Source organism: Myotis brandtii, unplaced genomic scaffold (assembly GCF_000412655.1).
Source record: "Myotis brandtii unplaced genomic scaffold, ASM41265v1 scaffold163, whole genome shotgun sequence".
Taxonomy (NCBI): Eukaryota; Metazoa; Chordata; class Mammalia; order Chiroptera; family Vespertilionidae; genus Myotis; species Myotis brandtii.
The window spans coordinates 894,528-913,350 of record NW_005355962.1 but is presented as its reverse complement, the minus strand read 5'-3'; the positions used below and the strand labels follow the sequence as shown (position 1 = coordinate 913,350).

Sequence of the window (18,823 nt, the reverse complement as noted above, 5' to 3'; positions counted from 1 at the left end):
AAAATAAAATAAAAATCAATGGAAAAATATCCTCGGTTGAGGATTTTTAAAAACACACACAATCTTTTAATATACTTTCTTGAAATATATTTGCACAAAATCTTTCACCCCCATTACTCATTGTATGACTTAGAATTGTTGCTAATATCTGCTAAAACAGCTCAAAAGGAATTTCTTCACTCAATGTAAGGATTTTCCCTTTTAGCCAATCTTACCATCTCTGAGTTATTTTTAACTCCTCTTTGTTTTGTCCCAGACTCTGGCAGTTTCAACTCCTCAGATCTATTACAGAAACATTCATTTGAGTACCTATTGTGTATGCTAGGCACCGGGGGTACAAGTGTGCAAAAATCAGCTCAGTAGAAAAAAATCATCTTTTAAAAAAACTTTTAGCTTTACATTCTGCCCAGTTGGATAAAACACATGATAATCATCCTTCCTTCTAACGTGACTATGTTAATCATCTCCACACACAAATTGTTTTGATTTATTGATTTATATGTAAGCTCTGTGTGATGGTTCTTTCTATGTGCCCCTCACATCATCAGTGGTACTGAACAGACATTCACAAGCGCAGTGTGAGTCAATGATGGGAGTTGTGTATAAAACAGGGAGTTTTATAATCACCAGAGTGGACCTCTGCTCTTCGATTTACCACGGACTTGCTTAGCCTCATTGGAAGAATTTGTCCAATTTGTATCATTCTCATTTAAACAATAACTATTATTGTTATTCTGGTACTTATTTTTTAGATCAGAATATTTTTCTACATTTTAGTCTCTATTATTTCTGGAACTTCATGGGAGGATATTAATAAATCTGCTTTTCCTTACCTTCACCATCAGAAGTTGTATTGCTGAGGTCTTTTTCTCTTTACCCCACAAAACACGTTTTGTAGGCTCCTGAGTCTAAGATCTCATGAGCTGCTGTCCAATTTGAATTCAAAGTCAGCTTCCTGTGAAGAACAAGTAAATATCTTGGTAGCTTCTGTGTTTCCTGTCAACTTTCAATTCTGGGGATCAGAGCATTTTTCTTAGTATTAATGCTTTATTGAAAACATCAGGACTTGGTTCTGCCCTTAGGAAACATATACCTTTCCATTTAATGCCTACAGATGCCAAACAGTATCCTGAGGCCAGTGCTTTCATAATGTCTTTATTTCATCAAGTTTATGGAAGTAGAAACAAGATTACCCAGGAATATATTCTGTAGTCAGAGCTTCACATTGTAGAAATTATTTTGCCATAATATTAGAAAAGCTTTTAAAATTATACCAAAAAGATTTATTTCCCAGTTATTACCTCATCATTTTTATTGTTATATTTCCTTTCTGTTGCAGTAGCATAGTCAAGTTTTTATAATCCAAGATGTATGCTATTTTATTCACGTTTTAAAGGGCAGAAAGATCATAGATACCAATGTTGTAATTTTCACATGGACTATTTTATCTTATATGTTTCTTGAAATCTAAAATCATAAGTAGTTCTATTACTTGTTGAAAGCTATGAGATATAGTACAGCTGTTAAATCTATAACATTGCCTTTGCTGGTTTACTCAGTGGGTGGAGCGTTGACCTGCAGACTGAAGGGTCCCGGGTTCGATTCCAGTCAAGGGCACATGCCCAAAGTATTTTTCTTAGTATTAATCCTTTATTGAAAACATCAGGACTTGGTTCTGCCCTTAGAAAACATACTAGTATACCTTTCCTTTGGGCTCGATCCCCAATAGGGGCGTGCAGGAGGCAGCCGATCAATGATTCTCTCTTATCATTGATGTTTGTCTGTCTCTCTCCTTCTCCCTTCCTCTCTGAAGTTAATAAAAAATGCATATATATTGAAAATCTATAACATTATGCTGTTTTTTACATTTCTCTATAAAAGTGGGTTTTCACATCATGGGATAGACATGTGACCAAAAAAAATTTAGCATTAAAACAAATATATGGGTATCAAATGTAATTTTCTAGTTGATTTAAGTTTTGAGTGTGTTCCCTGAAAGGAAAATTGCCTCATTTCACTAACAAAATTCCCAAACCTTGAAATTTCACATTTTTAAAGGAAATATAATCATTTAGCAAAAATAATAGGAAAACTTCAAGAGCTTTTAGAAGAATTAATAGTGAGAAACTAACATAAAAGAATATAAGTAATAATTGAAAAATAAAATGTAATTGAAAAATAAAGTAATTGAAAAATAAATAATAATAATAGTAAGTGAGAGACTTGAAGTTTAGCATAAATATGCTCCAACTCCCCTATATTTTCTGTGGCTTCCAAATGCTGCTCTGTTAGAGGCCTCTCTTCCTGATATGTTCATTTAGCATCCTAGCGGGAATGATTCTATGACTATATCTGTTACACTGACATACAAGTTATATGTTAGTAGTGTGAAAATATTTCTATTTCTAATTGGTTTTATTTTCTTATCAAAAATTAAATTCTAACCATGTTTTAGAATCTTAAAATTGCAACTCCTTTTCTAAAAGTAGTTGAAAATGTGCAAAGATGAATTTTATACAGATAAAAGAAATAATTTACATAAATTATACTACATCAGCCAGTCATTTCTTATATTTCCTTTTGTTTGGATGTTTTGCTTCAAATTCAGTCATTTTTCAACTGACTTTCTTGTAAATTTCTTGAATAGTAATAGGAAATAATCATACCTTTATTCCCTCTAGTTCTCTAGCCTTATTTTGATTCATCATAAAACCAAAAGGATAAAAATAATTTCTCTCTTAATTTAGTTGTTTATTTTTTAGTTCAACCTGAAGGTTTTTCATTCTTCTTAAATGTATTTATCTAAAGTAATAGGACTTGAATTTCTGGCTAAGAGACAGTGGAGATTGAAATGGACACAAGCATTCTCCTAGTGTATTTTTTTTGTAGTACTGAACTTTTTCATTAACATTCAAACAGATGAGAAACAGCATATGCCTTTACTTATTGAAGAGCTATGGGTTATTATATTGTTGACATAAGACACCCTGGGGAGCTTAGGGACTTTCTCTTATTGAACATATTTATATTTATACTGTCAGAGATTCTGATATTGCTTTGAATTTCCAAAGTCAGATATAATCAGAATATGGATTAATCTTCTAGTTTTTCTTTATGTTTTTATAATAATTAATTGGTATGCACCTACCATTAATTAAATTATTTTCAGGATTTTACAAAATGCTTGTGCTTTTTTAGAACAAAGTTTATATCAGAGCATAGTATGCAGAAATTGTATTCAAACATCAAAAGGTATAAATTAATTAGAAAAGTCCATCATATTTGGTAGATCAAATTAAATTTGAGAAGGAGAGGGAACAAGCTAGCTAGTTAGGGAATGAAGGCTAGTTCTTAAGGGATTCGAGTAAGGGAAAGGAACCAGGAATGTAATGTAAGGAAAAGCAGGCAGCATTAGACCATTATCTGTATATTTCACACATGTAGGTGTCATTTCAGTCTGGTAATGTCACATGAAGCACATTCCCTCTGAGGGAAAGAAGTCAGTATCTAATGCTGTGAAGGCAAAAAAAAAAAAGTCATAGAGTCCAGGAAGTCATTGCTGCTTTTAATTGATATTCACGTCATTTTTAAAATGCTTTGTTAATACACAAGACTATGAAGGCTATTCACATATTAATCTTTACCAAACACCAGGCCTTTTGTTAGGTTGTACAATGTACCATCACTATTCAAGAAATGTTTTTTTATTGTGGTTCTCTAAATGTATAAAACTGTTAAAATAATAATAAATTTAACATTAAAATGGGGAAGTTAAATTATATCTTGTGAAATCTTAGCTAAAAATTTTTATTGAAAATTTTATTCTAAAACATAATTTCAGTTTTTTACTTGCTTAATATTTTTATATCAGATTTGAGAAGCCTCACATTCTTTTGGTTTTTGTCTGTTGTTTTTGTTTTTAGCAGATGGCCCATACCTTCAAATATTAGAGCAACCTAAACAGGTAAGAAGATTAAAGGAGTGGGAACTTTCTCTTTAATGTTAGATCCATAAGTCTAATATTAATATCTCAAGCACCAAAAAATAGTAACTGAATTTTGTGAAGGAAGTAGCTGATCTAGAAGATCAACAACTTGCCAAATTATGTAACAACTTCATTCGTCCATTTTACATTTCTCTTAGTCATTCTGCAGACCATCTTGAGCCTCAATACATAGTTCTGTAAAACTTCAGTTAATTATAGATGCTTGGTATCTTGCTATCTCCACCAACTTTGCTTACCAGCCACTCCTAGGAAAGATAGGCTCTCTCCATTCATACAGAAATAATACATGCATGCAGCTCACATACATGGAATTACATCCATCAGTCGTGTCCATCGCATGCAGTACTTCTTAGCCTTCCTCCTACCACTAGTAGCTCCAGCCTTTTCTGCTCTGTATTTAGAACATGAACCCTAAGATATTAAAACCACCAGTGGGAGATAAATAGTATTAGAATGGACAGTTGAGTTCTCTTCCTTCTGGTGTTAACTTTAGACTCAGCCTCTTTGGAGTCAAGAGAAGGAGCATTTTATTTTCTCGGGTTCTTCCTCTTTCCACTGGATTCTGTAGGGGATCTCTGGGAATAGAAGCGGCCTCCTCACTCTGCTTCAAACCTGTCGATAATAGTTATTGGAAATTGGGTGGAACCGGTGCTATGAAAGAGGAAGAAAGAGATCCTTTAATATCTGCCTGTAGATTTTAGTTATTAGGAGGTAGAAGTGATGGTATAGTCCTCTACAGATTGAGGATAGTCAGTAAATCTCTGAATGGATGTGCTTACCAAACTTGTGTGAGACAGTGGGTTTGTATATCTGCTGTTCTGCACTTATATTACCCAATACTTTTCCTAAATGTTTTTAGTAGCTCAGGTGAGTGAGTGTAGCACTTTCACTTTGTGTAACATTTAACAAATGCTAACTAGGTCGAGAACTTAGTGCATTTATTGTGGCTACTATAATTGTGGCGTTATATATGTATTTGGATTTTGGTCAACATTTAAAGGGCATAAATATCTTAACTATCACCAATAGACTATTGTTATAAGGCTGAACTTAGATAAAAGTTTTTGATATGGGGACTGGAATGCCACATGAGATTTTGGGGCATTGCTCTAGTAGCTTATAGGTGACACAACCGGACTCCACAGTCTGCCAACATTACTTTACTTATGTCCAATTCCATAGTGGTGACTTCTCACAGCAGGTCACCAATTCCCTCAAAGACCCTCCTAGGGGAACTTTATCCCTAAAATTTTGTGCAGGGGTCTGGCCTCCTGAAAAATTTTCTAATTGGAAGATCTGGGTAATTTGTGACAATGAGAAATCAACTAAAAATTATTTTGTCTGCATACCAAGGCATGTTTTCAAATATCCGTTTTCATAAGCGTAGCACCACAATGAGAATTTTAAATGCATTTCTTATTAAGGCTCTAACAGTTATAAGGAAAAATTGGCATTTATAGTTTACCTTAAGGAAATTATGTATTTCCAAAATTCAAAACATAATTCACTATCTGTGGAGATGTAAAAGCTCATCTGAGTAAAACAATGTGTTTATTTACCAAACTGATGTTATTTTGATGTCTGACTCCAGTGAAAGTAAGAAAGTTGTATTCAAGTCAGACTTTCTGACTGGGTAGACGTAGGTTTGCCTTTGAGGTTGATGACTCATTTTAAGCAAATGGAGATACTGAGATGAATGGCTGTGGATTCGCAAACTTTTAATCTCAGAAACATAGAATCAGAAATGCATCTAGACTATGCATTGAAGACACCCTATCTCCCTTTAAAAAAAGTAAGAAATTTCTACCCTCAGGTTAAAATTCCTTTAGAACTTTAGATACTCTTATGCAACCATGAGAAATATCTATTTTTTAACTTAAGCAAGCTATTAAGACACGTTTCTTTACTCATATTCTATTTAATACCACTCCCAATAAAACATAAAAGTACACATGCTATATTTTCCCAACTGTCCTAAAGGAATTTGTGATTCAAGATAATGAATTGCTTTATTGCTTTAAAAAAAATAAAAGTTAGAAAAATGTTCTTTTTTCCTTTGAGGTCTTTTTGCCACAATTCTCCCCAGTTCTGACAGAGATGAGTCACAGCATAGACTACTAATCTTTAAAATATCCAGTTCTGTTGCATATTACTCATGGGTAATTATCTAATACTCTTTAAAAACTGAAGTTGTATTTAGATTGCGTAGCAGTCAAGTGAATTTCTGCCTTTATTCTGGAGGCTAACTATTGCACATGCTGATGCTTTTTCATGTTAGAAAGCCCATTTAATTATTAAAAATAAGCAACAGCTTTTGTCTACAAAAGGTATAGGGCTGAATTTGTATTTTTTAGCTTTAATTTTTTGAGAGGCAAATAGAAGAATTGCCCCTAAATGACTGACCTCCCCTCAAAAGTCTTCTCTCGTATTTAGGTCCCACTTTGACGAGTTGATCACACCTCCAGACCTGTTACTTGAGAAGCTTTCCTTCGCTAGAGAACTTACTTCAGGCCCTATTTATCCCCTGAAACATGCCTTAATGCTGATCCTCTTTGCAAGTCAGGAAGATCTCAGAGAGTATAGGGACAGAGGGTTCCAGATGCCAGAGATTTAAATTCATTCGGGACCTCTGGACCACTCAGAGACTGTTTCCCAGGACCCTGCACAGGAAATAATGAAATGTAGTGCAGTCTAAGGAGGGTGAAAATTTTACATTGATTGATGAGCTCAAAGCTGTTAAAACCTTTGTGTTTGCCCAGCCAGTGTGGCTCAGTGGTCAGCCGATGAACCAGATGAGCGTCAGCCAATGAACCAGAAGGTCATGGTTGGATTCCCAATTGGGGCACATGCCTGGGTTGTGGGCTCAATCCCCAGCGGGGGACCCTAATGAGGCAGCCGATCAACGATTCTCTCTCATCATTGATGTTTCTATCTCTCCCTTCCTCTCTGAAATCAATAAAAATATATTTAAAAACATCAGAGTTGCTATGACTGCAGGGTGGAAGCCCCACCAGGGAGCAGTGGGTGTGCGGAGCTCCTCATGGCCTAGTGATCTAGCACTGTTTAGATGAAGTCAGTTCCACAATAAAAATAAATGACCGGTGAGGTTGTTACTTAAAGTATATTAACAAACTCTTTTCACCAAAGGATGAATTTGAAAAATGAAAAACTATCCAGTTAGTGACAGTATAATTATAACAACTATTGCTACCACAAATTGGGTTACATCCTTATAAAGTTGCATCTTTCAGGAAATACATTGAAAGTTCCCTTAATATTAAGATTATGATAGCCATTCTCATAATTGCCCTTGTTTTTTTCTTTGTATACAAATTATAGTTGTTAGTTTTGTAAATCATAAAATGTTAGATCTGGGATAGACCTTAAAGGTAGTCTAGTCTAATCTCATTTGTATAGATTATAAACATACAGGACTTAAGGTTTTTCAGCCCACGGTAGTCCATATAGTGAAGACTTTAGCTAACTCTACATTGATCTACAACAGTTTTCAAATTCTTTAGCTAATAATATTTAAAGGGACTGGTTTTGGACTCATTCAGGTCAGTTCATAGAAAGAATTTGAGCTTGATAATATTAATAATCATAAAATAAAAAAACTAATCTTCGAATTATTGAGAGAAACTGGCCAAATGTGGTGTCAAGCATAGTATGTGTCTACAACACTGACATGCTATATTTAACAAGGCATTTCTGTATTCCCTGCTGAACCAACTGTAACCAGAGTAGATAAAGGAATTCCTTTAAGTGAGAGTCAAAGAAGCGTAACTTGGAGTGCAATATGGCCAAGTTCAGAGCTTGGCGGCAGCAATTTGAGATGAAGAAGCTCTGGTTCAAACAAGCTGTAGCACGTCCAGTCTAACTCTTCAGCAGCTCACTCCCCACCTGTGCATAGCAGGAGAGTTTCTACGGGGTTAGGGACCTCACTTTTAAGCCACCAGTACACAAATACCAATTAACCTCAATGTTCATAGTAAGATTATGGGAAAAGTGGTTTTCATTTACATAATCCTCTTTCACACATTTCTTGTTTTTTCTCTCGCATCTAATACACAAAAGAATTAAAAATTTGTATATAATTTTGTCCTAGTACTTTTTAATAAGTATTTCTCAAGCGTGTTGGCTCTATGCTCACCTTTGCAGAGAGGATTTCGTTTCCGTTATGTCTGTGAAGGCCCGTCCCATGGCGGACTCCCTGGTGCATCTAGTGAAAAGAACAAGAAGTCCTACCCTCAGGTCAAAGTAAGTTCATGATGACTTCCTATGTGGATTTTGGAAGATTTGATTTCCTAGCAGTGCAAGTGATGAACTGCTTTACATGAATATAATTTGCTTTTACCCCTAAGCTGAAATATTCACATGATTATTATAATTTTCTAATAGAAATGTGTCTCTTAGCAATAGAAGTGACAGATTTTGAAACCTCATTATTATTTCCATTCAGTAGAAATTATTTCAAACTTAGCTAACCAACTTTTACTATTTCTTCCTCACTTTAAAGAGTTTTTTAATTGTATACCTCTTGATACCTTAAGAAATCTTTAAAACAAGTGCTTGATTTCAGCTTTTTAGAGATTTAGTGAAAACTGAAACAGATGACTGAGTGTATGATTGTATAACATAGTATTTAAGATCATGAATTCAGGTCCAGACTGTTACTATCTGCATGGCTTTGACTAGGTTATCCATTTCTAAACTTCAGTACCCTAATATGTAAAATGCAGAAATATTGATGGTATATACTTCATAGAGTCTCTTAGAGATTAAACAAGAGCCCGGAAGTACCACAGGGTCTCTGCTTGAGCAAATGTACATCACACGTGGAGGTCCCTGGAATGTTCCGCTTGATGATGTGCCTGTGGTGTGCTTGGTCGAGCCCTTTACACACCTTCAGGTTCTTTTTCTATTTGTTAATTTAAGAAGAATATCTTTGTTTAAGTTAATTTGAGATTTTTTATTTTCATAAATGGTGCCATATTTCATTGACTGATTGATAATAGTTTTGCAGATAAGCCCGCCAACAATTGCAATTTCCCTGTTTATAAAAGTTTGTATTGTTCAATACTTCAAGGCTTCAGCAAAAGGTTACCAACTTAGTTCTCACTAATGTATGTGCGCCCCTTCGGATATGACTTACTTTTGGCCTCAGTTTTTGTGTTTGTTTGTTCTTGTGAATAAGTGAAGGACAACAGGACAGGCCCTCAGGAAAATCAAGATGTCAAGGAAATTTGTCTTTGGTTGCTAGGCTTGCATCTTGTTTCCTCCTTTTCCTCTTCCCCACTTTTAGCCCAGATCTTTCTAATTTCTTACCCCTGTTCTGAAACAAAATACAGAATACTGTGATGTCATTCTTTACCTTTTGAATAAAACCCACCCATATTATCGAGTGTGGATTCTACCAATCACATTTGCATTTTAAGTCTCCTAGCTCTCCTGTGGAATGAAAGATGGTTTTCTTTTTCAGGGTCATTGAGCAGGGTAAATATGATGTGTTTAGCTCTCAGGAGATGACAGTCTTATGGTCACAGTCCTTGGGAATCTAGACGAGGAAAGAGGAGCAGCAGTTAAACAAGAGAATTAGCATTTATTAAGCACCAAAGATTTGCCAAGTGCTTTGCATATATTACCTCTTCTAATCCTCATAACAACCCTGGTAAGTTAAAAGTGTAATGCTTATGAGGAAGTTAAGGCTCCGAGAGAAGAATTAACTTGCCTTTCTCACAAGACTGTGGCTCTTTATCCAACAGCTGACTATTGCTCATTGAACTTGCACATGGGATGTGTGCATTTGGGTTGCTGGGGGCAGGGACCGAGGGGGCAGGACATGGGAGGACAATGGTGAAACAGGGGCAGAGAATTATAACTTTGGAAAAAAGGGAAAGAGAGGTTCAGGGGGCCTCAGATATTAGGGAATCAGATCCAGCACTTTTGTCAACATATGTATCTGTGTGCCATATATATATATATATATATATACACATAGTGTTCATGTGTGTACTTGTGATAGAATAATTGAAAGATACATGTTATCAGCATTGACGATGATTATAATTACTGAAGAATTAACATTAAGAAAAAAACTGGGAGTTTTTTCTGGCCTGGCTCTGTACAAAATGTAAATTGTGGTATTTTCATGACTGATTTACTTCTATTGCTCTGGTCTTTTGTGGCTGAGTAGCCATTCTTGATACTAATAAGTACATGGCATTCATTAACTTTGCTGTAAATGTGTTATCTAATTAAAAACTTTATGCATTCATTTATGCTCAGTCTTCATACAGCCTTCTCACGTAGTGATTGCTGCCTTACATTTACAAAATAATTAGAAATGAAACAACCCAATGGTCCTTAGAGGTTCTTGTCAAATTATAGTTTTCTATATCAACGAGTTTAATATTTAGTGGGAGATACAGATATATAAACAACTGATACTAAAGGAAGTCAAACTACACATGTGTAAATTGGTCATTATTAAACTTCAGCTATGGCTTTATTATTCCAGCTACCCATTTATTTATTATTCACTAATTCCACATATACGTATTAAGCATTAAGCATTTAATCCAATTGTAAGAAAAGGAAGAACAGTGTAGAGATCTGTTACAAGCTGGCATTGTTCTTCTAGCCTATTCTTGTCCACTGAGAGTTTAAATGACTCTGTTGTTTGTAACAGTTAAAGGAAGTAATTTTATTTATCTTAGAAGCTCTTGAGCAGAAGGATGGGGAGGAGGAAGAGAAAGCGACAACCATGAGATATTTTTCCCAGAGCTCTTCTCCCAATATCACTTTCAGTAGTCTTTTCATAATGAATAGATGAGGGTGGCCTTTCAGTTTACAGGGGGATTTTAAATGCCTTTAAAAATTTGGCAGAGGAAAGACTCGCTGTCATTGTATGTCTCCTGTCAGGAGGACCTTTACAACTGTACCTGTGTTCTGCAGTAGGTAACCAGGCACCCACTCTATGTGAGGCTGTGAGGGAAGCCGTGGACAGACCCAGCTAGATCAGGGGTTCTCAGACTCAGCTCTGTTGACATTTTGAGCCAGAAAACTCTGTTGTAACGGGATTGCCAGTGCCTTATAGGATATTCAGCAGCATCCCTGGCTTCTACCTACTAGATGTCAATAACATCCCTACCGCTGTGACAACCAAAAGTGTCTCCAGACATTGCCAGATGTCCCCTGGGAGGCAAAATCACCCTGCTTACAAACCACCCATCCAGGTGCAGTGTCCAGTCAGCCTTAACCTTGTCCTCTTCATGCCTTTCTACTCGAAAGCTGTTGTCATAGGTTACAGGGGATTGCCTACATATATTATTTTGCATATGTACTTTTCCTGGTTATTGGTAGACACTTATTTTCAAGCTGATGATCATGATGACTATAATTTCTTCTAGAACCTCGGAACTAGTTGGATATTAAGAAGAACAATAGAAATGAGAAGAAGACATACCTTAAATATTCCATATCCTATGATAACTGCATATCTAAAAGTTAGCATAGGAGTTGTGTTGGCTCTCGGCATAAACTGTTACAGAAGAGAAAGTGAAAGTGGAGAGGGGTTCAGTCAAGGCTGTGACCCGGCAGAGCCCTGTGTGCGCAGTGGGAGCATCTATGGACTGGTCCTCATCCAGCCTCCGTGGAGGGAGGTGTAAGGGCAAGTGCCCCACTTACACCCCAGAATCCATTGCACAGGGGCTTCAAAGGGAGGGCATTTACATTTACTGGGGGAAAATATTTCTGAGATTTACATACACTACTTATTTAATAAAGTATGTTTGTCAGACTTAACTGTAAAATGTTATGGGCTCTACCTTTTCCTCACCTACATACTAGTACAGCCTCTTCCTCTTCTCTCCACTCCAGCCTCCCTCCCTCTTCCCATCATGCCTCTGTGAGATCACACCACTCCCTTGAGAGGCCTTGAGAGGCAGGTGGCTCCGCGTGTGCTCAGTCACATGCAGGCAGCAGCAAAGGGTCGGGGCCACCTGAAAGCTGTTGGAGCTGCCTGAGGTCTGGGGGTGCAGACCCGTAACTCTGCTTTACGGACCATGTACATATATAACCTGCTTGGCTTAGCCTCTTGCTGATTGTCCAAATATACCTCAGGTTAAGTCATTTTAAAACGAACTCTAGGAGGCTGCACCGACCCTCCTTTTTCTACTGAATTTTGTCCCAGGTTTGAAACCCTGTTTCAGAAAAACTCGGTGTAGGCTAGGCTTAGGCACTCTCTTACTATGTCAAGATTATTTCTAGAGCTCAGGCTACCGCACCACCTGGTGCTCTGCATGTTTATTTCATGTCACAGAACCCCACTTAGCTTTCTAGAGTTTTGCTGTGTAAGTTGTCACATTCTCTTTTAACAACTGTTTTAATTATAAAGGATTTCAAGCATATAGATCACTTAAAAACTGTTCATTTAATAACAGGTACCAGGTATCACCATCTCAGTTTAATACATATTAACATTTTAACTGTATTTGCTTCTGAGCTCTCTCCCTCTTTCTAAAATAAAACATAGTTACAGCTAATGCCCCACCCATTCATCACTTTTTCCTTCTTCAGACATAGACTTCTATTCTGAGTTTTCATTCTCTGAAATGTTTTTGCTGGCTTCGCCCTTTTCCAGGGCAAATAAGAATTAAAACTGGGCTTCATTGAAGATTAGTGTTCACTTTGATCCTATTGATTCCTCTTTATCATCTAGATAAACCTTTTTCATTCACAATGGTGCAGTGTATTCTGACTTTTACAGCAAAGAATAATAATAATAATAATAAATAATAGCGAAAAAAATCTAAAGTAAATATGCAGTCTAACTCTTATGTCTTGCTTTTCTTTTTTTAAAAAAATAAAACATTCTTGTTGTTAAACATTTAATAATCTATTATGCTGTCCTATAAAGCTTCCCTTTAAAGTTTCCTCAGTTCTAATTTCATCGGGAGCTCCTAATGGCAGAGGCTGGCAGAAAAGCACAGGCACCTTCCTTGAGGCCGAGCTTGTCCCTACCTGTCTTTGACTCAACAAGGAGTGCCAGGGAAGGCTCGTTTCCCTCTTTTTCCCGAAAGTTATGCATGAGATTTTTATTAATCAAACAAACTGCCTTCCCCTTCACAGAGGTGGACAGGTGCCAACAGGAGCAGCCCCACAGGGCTTCAGAAAGCCTCCCTGCTTCTCTTCCAGAAAGCACCCATTCGCAGCTGGGGTGGCATCCTCTAGTGGGCTCACCCCGTGCCAAGCAGAAATCAGCACCAGGAGCCTTGACTCTAAAATACAAATAGCTTGCCCATGGTATCCTTATTTTCTCTTTAGTGATCAATATCAAATGCATGGACTACAACTGGAAACATAGCTGATGTAAGTGTGGCTATTTTTAATCAGATGTTTTCTGAAAGCTGACTGTCACTATGTTTTCTTTCCTGAGTGTTTTAGGTTGAACAGGAGGCATATGGTGAAATGTTTAGGTCAACAGCAGCTGTTTTGTTGTCCTTCCCCACCCCCCTGCCAAAATTAATTATTTTCAAATCAATTATTAGTGCCTCTCACTTAAAAATCCTAAATGCTAAGTTTCTGTCGAGGTCAAATAAAGACTGGCTGATCTGCTGTGGCATTTAAGGATATCACATATCCTTGCATAACCTTCCTTTCCTTTGTGTAGACTTGCCTGGTTTGGGAGGTTTGCCATTTTAAGGGCCTAGTTGTAATACCAATTTCAAATAAAGTAATCTGATTCAATTACTGAAAACAACAGGGAAGATCACCAACAATCAATTAGGCAAGCATATAGAACCTGGTCCATAGCATTTACTAAAATGTCCATCAACACTCCCAAGCTGTTCACTATTTGCATATGTTAATAATGGAAAATCACTGTATTCCCTATGGACAGAGCCCTGTGCTATATATATTGAAGAGAAGGGCTTTGTAATCTGGATCCCTCTGAGTGGTTTCAGAAGGATTTTGGATTTCTGAATTTATATGCAGTATTTTATGTATGTGTGTATACAGTTTTCTGGGGAAATAAGTATGTCCTTTTATCAGAATTTCAAAGGGAAGGATTCAAACACAGTTGAAAACCAGTGCCATAGAGTACATGTTACTTTAGCTTTTTGACAGCAGCTAGTTAAAAAACTAATCCTATATAATAAAAGCCTAATATGCAAATTGTCCCCTCGACCAGGGGTTTGACCGGGAGTTCAACCAGGGGGCAGGGCCGGCCAACCATCCTCGTCCCCTCCCTGCTGGCCAGCCCCAGCCCAGCCGGTGGTGGCAGCAGGTGGCCGGGGGAAGGGAGGCCCTGGTGGGCCACCAGCAGCCGCAAGGGACCTTACATGTGAATGAGTTTCGTGCACTGGGCCTCTAGTGTATATATAAATGTCTTTTTATTTTTAATTTTGGTACTTTTTAATCTTATATTTATAGTTTTGCATTTTTTACCCATTTTAAGCAAGTTGAAATACTTCAGGTTGCTTAAGGCAAAGCCCAGCAAAGCCTCACCTCACTTCAGGTGTAGGGTAGAAAAGAGGGGAGACTTGGTATCCACAGCCAATAAAGGTGAATAGGCTTCCCGCTTTTTCTCTCTTGCTCTTCCATAGATTCAGCATGGAGTTATCCAATAATGGTTGAAGCCAAAGGACAGAAAACAATTCACTAAAGGATAGATATTCACTGAGCACTGTGTCAGTTCCTGCTCTAACAAAATATTACCTTGTAGAATGTCTTTGAAAATAGCCCTCTAAATTCTAAATTCACTGTATGTATTCATAGTCTCCATTATAAACTAGAGGAAGCTACTTGCTGGAGGAAACCTCTAGCACAGATCATAGCTGTAAAAATTTAGCCCATAGAAGTGATTAGAACCATAGGCTCCTGGAATTTACAAATTGTTTGAATTTTAGTTTAATTTTTGTCGGTCCTGGCTTGGGGACCTTCTTCTGTTGACCATTCCCATTTTTCTCCCTTAAATGCATGATTGTTCCTAGGACCATTGTTCATGCTGAAGCAAATCTCTGATGGCGTCTTCTAACCCCAGTGGTCCCAGTAAAGGTTGCATACCATCTCCTCATTCCGAACATTCAGGAATTCGGGTCTCATTAACTCACATACTGATTATTCTTCTTGTTAAGGTAAAACTATACCCAAGTTCTACAGCCCCAAATGTGTAATCCCTCCTCCTTCACAGAGAAACGTTTTCAGCCTGTCAGCAGGTGTAGCGGTGAGACTGTAAACTACCCTGCAGTCAAGTCTCCTCTCCTGACACGCCAGGTGGATGCCAGATCAGAATCCTCTAGCCTCCATTTACCTCTCTGGGTCTCAGGTGGGTGGACTGGAAGTTCGTGCAGACTTTCACAGACATGCCTCTCACCTTTTGGTCCTTATCTACCCAACAGAATGATTACAAGGATAGCTTGCTGTGCTTGCTTACATCTCATTTAATCGTGACAATAGCCCATTGAGGTAGGTTCTATGGTCCTCATTTGAAAAATGAGGAAATGGAAGCCTAGCGAATAAAAAAGCTTACCCTGGATCTCACAGCCTTTCGGAAAGGGAGCCCAAGATTTCAGTTTAAGCAGTAGTGACTTAAGATTCCACACTCTTAACCATGAATTATCATAATGTTAAGGGTCCATTTCTACTCATGGAGGTCCTTTAAACCTGCATTTCTTGGTCATGGGTGTGCATCAGAATCACCAAGAATATTCTAACCACAGTGATGCCTGGGACCCACTTCATACATGCTGTAACACAATGAGTCATTTAGCCAATCTGGGATTATATGATAATTTCTAAGGATTCATTTCTTATAATGACAAGGTACAACAACAGATGAAGGACTAGGTAAGCCATAGTATAATCAGGAATAGAATATAATGCCACAGTTTAAAAAAATAATTATGAAGGCTCTGTACAACATGGGAAACTGCTTATGACCTAATGCTGGGGGGGGGGGGGGGAGGAGCAAGATTCCCCAAATTGCAATCATAATCACTGAAGGGTTTAACCCAGTGAAAAAGTTAAAATCAAGATTACAGACAGTGGAAGAAAGAATTATCAAAATGAAAAATAAGTCTGAAGTAATGTGCAATGCAGCACAGAGAGGCAGAAAACTTGAAAGCAAAGGTGAGATGCAGGGCACAGGAGAAAGTAACCAGTGTCTAATTCAAGTGCTGGAAGGAGGTAATATTGCTGCAGTTGCTGGTCCTACACTTAGAAGTTCTAGGTGTTGGGTGAGGTTCAGGCGGCTCGTGGACCACACTTTTAGGTTTTAAAGCAGGGGTCCTCAAACTACGGCCCGCGGGCCACATGCAAATACAAATATTGTATTTGTTCCCATTTTGTTTTTTTACTTCAAAATAAGATATGTGCAGTGTGCATAGGAATTTGTTCATAGTTTTTTTTAAACTATAGTCCGGCCCTCCAACAGTCTGAGGGACAGTGAACTGGCCCCCTGTTTAAAAAGTTTGAGGACCCCTGTAAAGCATTAGCTCTGACATCAGTTAGTCAGGGCTGGGCATGATGTTGATTCCTAGTTCTGCGACTTACCAGCGGTGTTATTTCACCTGGCCAAGCCTCAGTTTCTGCATATGAAAAGTTGAGATAAATACTACATACTTCATAGGATATATGTAAAAATTGAGCTGTTCAATGCATGGCACCTAGTAAGTACTTAAAAATGATAGTTGCTTCTATTTTTATATGCCCGAATACATTATTTTGAGTATTGAATGGCAACTTTGCTGATTGGTTTATGTAACATGGATCTACACAGAAGCTTCACCAGTTCCCTTTTATTTCCAGCACAACCTCTCTACTCAGTTTTGCTTCCACTCTGTTTATACCATGTCCTTCTTTTCTCTGGGGTTGTTAATTATTAAGGTGGGAGATTGAATCCAGATGCTGTGCCAGAAGCTGACTTTTAGATGTAACACATGCTTTCTTATGAAAATCTTATAGGTAGCAGGAGTCCAGAAAGGAATTTATTAAATGACTAGAGGCCTGGTGCACGAATTCATGCACTGGTGGGGTCCAATGGGCCAGCCCAATGGGTGCCATCAGGGGTGGGCCGGCTGGGGCGAGGGGCCACAGGCGGTTTGCCAACTGGCCCCACCCCTGATTAGAGTGGGGGGACCTGCTCGGGAGCGGGGCCAGCCAGTGGGAGGGGCCAAGGGTGTTCTGGTCATTCTGCCGTTCGGTCAATTTGCATATTATCCTTTTACTATATAGGATTGTTAGGCTCCTTAACTGTTTTCTCTTAGCCACTATACATATACAAATTTGCAGGAGTATTGTATTAGTTTCCTAAGGCTGCCATAACAATTTACCACAAACTGGGTGTTTTAAAGCAACAGAAACTTATGCTTTCGCAATCCTGGAGGCTAGAAGCTCAAAATCAAGTTGTCAGCAAGGCCATGCTTCTCTGATGGTTTGGGAAGAATCCTTCCTTGCTGGTTCCTAGCTTCTGGTGGTGCCGATGCTCCATGGCATTGCTTGGCTTCATCACTCCAATTTCTGCCTGTCTGCCCATGGCTGATGTCTTTCTATCACTCAGTGTCTGAATCTCACTCTCCTCTCTCTTATAAAGATCCCAGTCATTGCATTTAGGTCCCACCATAATCCAGTTGACCTCATCTTAATTATATCTGCAGAGACCCTATTTTCAAATAAGGTCACATTCTGAGGTTCTGGGTGGACATGAATTTGGAAGGGGGACACTAGTCAACCCATTACAAGTATATTATAGCATTAAGCTTAAAAACCAGTGGTCCTGAAAGTATAAGATAATAACCACTTTAGCCCATGGTGCACTGGGAAAGACATTTATATGTACCCACGATGTTCCCTTATATATCATTATTATATATTTAGGGAGCAGTAGAAAAATCAAGTTGGAAAAGTTTTCCAGTATTCTTAATAATTTATTTAAGAAAGTAATTCCTATTTTATTTCTCCATTGAGTAGATGATGGGCCTTAAATACTGTGGTGTGCTAGTAAATCTTTAATAACTGGTTCTCTAGGAAACAAAATAAGCCCTGATTTGTAGCATTTGTCCATTTCCTTGATGTAAATATTCCCACCATGGCCAATTTCAAGTTATCAGCATGAAGTCAACTGGCTTGCAAAATTTCTAAAAATTTAACATTCAACTTTTGTGAGCAGGTCAAGCCAACTCTAGCATACCACTGCAAGAGTTCCTAAGGAAAACAGATATGAGATCACAGCCTAGATATTAACCCAATGAGCAATAGTCAGATCAAGAAAAGATAATAAATTGCTTCATGTAAGGTTCTTTATTTGTGTGTTATATAATACCAGGGACTTTGCAGGATCTGAGTAAACACAATAAATTGCTAAAGTGGAGACATATGTGACATAGTAGATAAATGAGCTGTGGTTTAGTGAGCAAAATATCATACTTGAAAGCAAGCTAGATCTTACTCAAGATTATGCCTTTACAGATGGGGTGATCTTCAACAAGTCACTTAATCTCTTCCAACTTTCTTTTCCTCATTTATAAGATGAAAATAAAAACACCTACCTCACAGGAATAGCATTAGGATTAAGTGAAGGAATTGACATCAAAGCACCTAGCGCCATCCCTGGCACGTCAATAGCATTAAATGTTTATCCCGGACACGTTTATGTTTTTAATTTAAAAAATCTTGAAAAATGCCTATAAAATGATGGTTAGCTCCATGAAGGCAGGGATGATTTTTTTTCTATTGTTGTTTACTGCTGTATCTCCAGTACTGGAATAATATTTAGGTTATATGTATATATATATATATATAATATTACCTATA

At 37.6% G+C, this 18,823-nt stretch overlaps 1 protein-coding gene across 7 annotated transcripts in view; it reads left to right on the top strand.

The window, feature by feature from the left end:
- NFKB1 (nuclear factor of kappa light polypeptide gene enhancer in B-cells 1) overlaps positions 1-18,823 on the top strand; it is a 108,238-nt gene that overhangs the window by 5,914 nt on the left and 83,501 nt on the right. For 4 of the 7 annotated variants that reach the window (XM_005862300.2, XM_014536465.1, XM_014536469.1 and 1 more), the window contains 2 exons: positions 3,924-3,964; positions 8,168-8,266. In XM_005862300.2, the coding sequence (XP_005862362.1) occupies positions 3,924-3,964; positions 8,168-8,266 (140 nt within the window). Of the gene's footprint in view, positions 1-3,923; positions 3,965-8,167; positions 8,267-18,823 lie in introns of those variants that run through there. The other 3 variants (XM_005862301.2, XM_014536467.1, XM_014536464.1) reach the window with 2 other exon arrangements.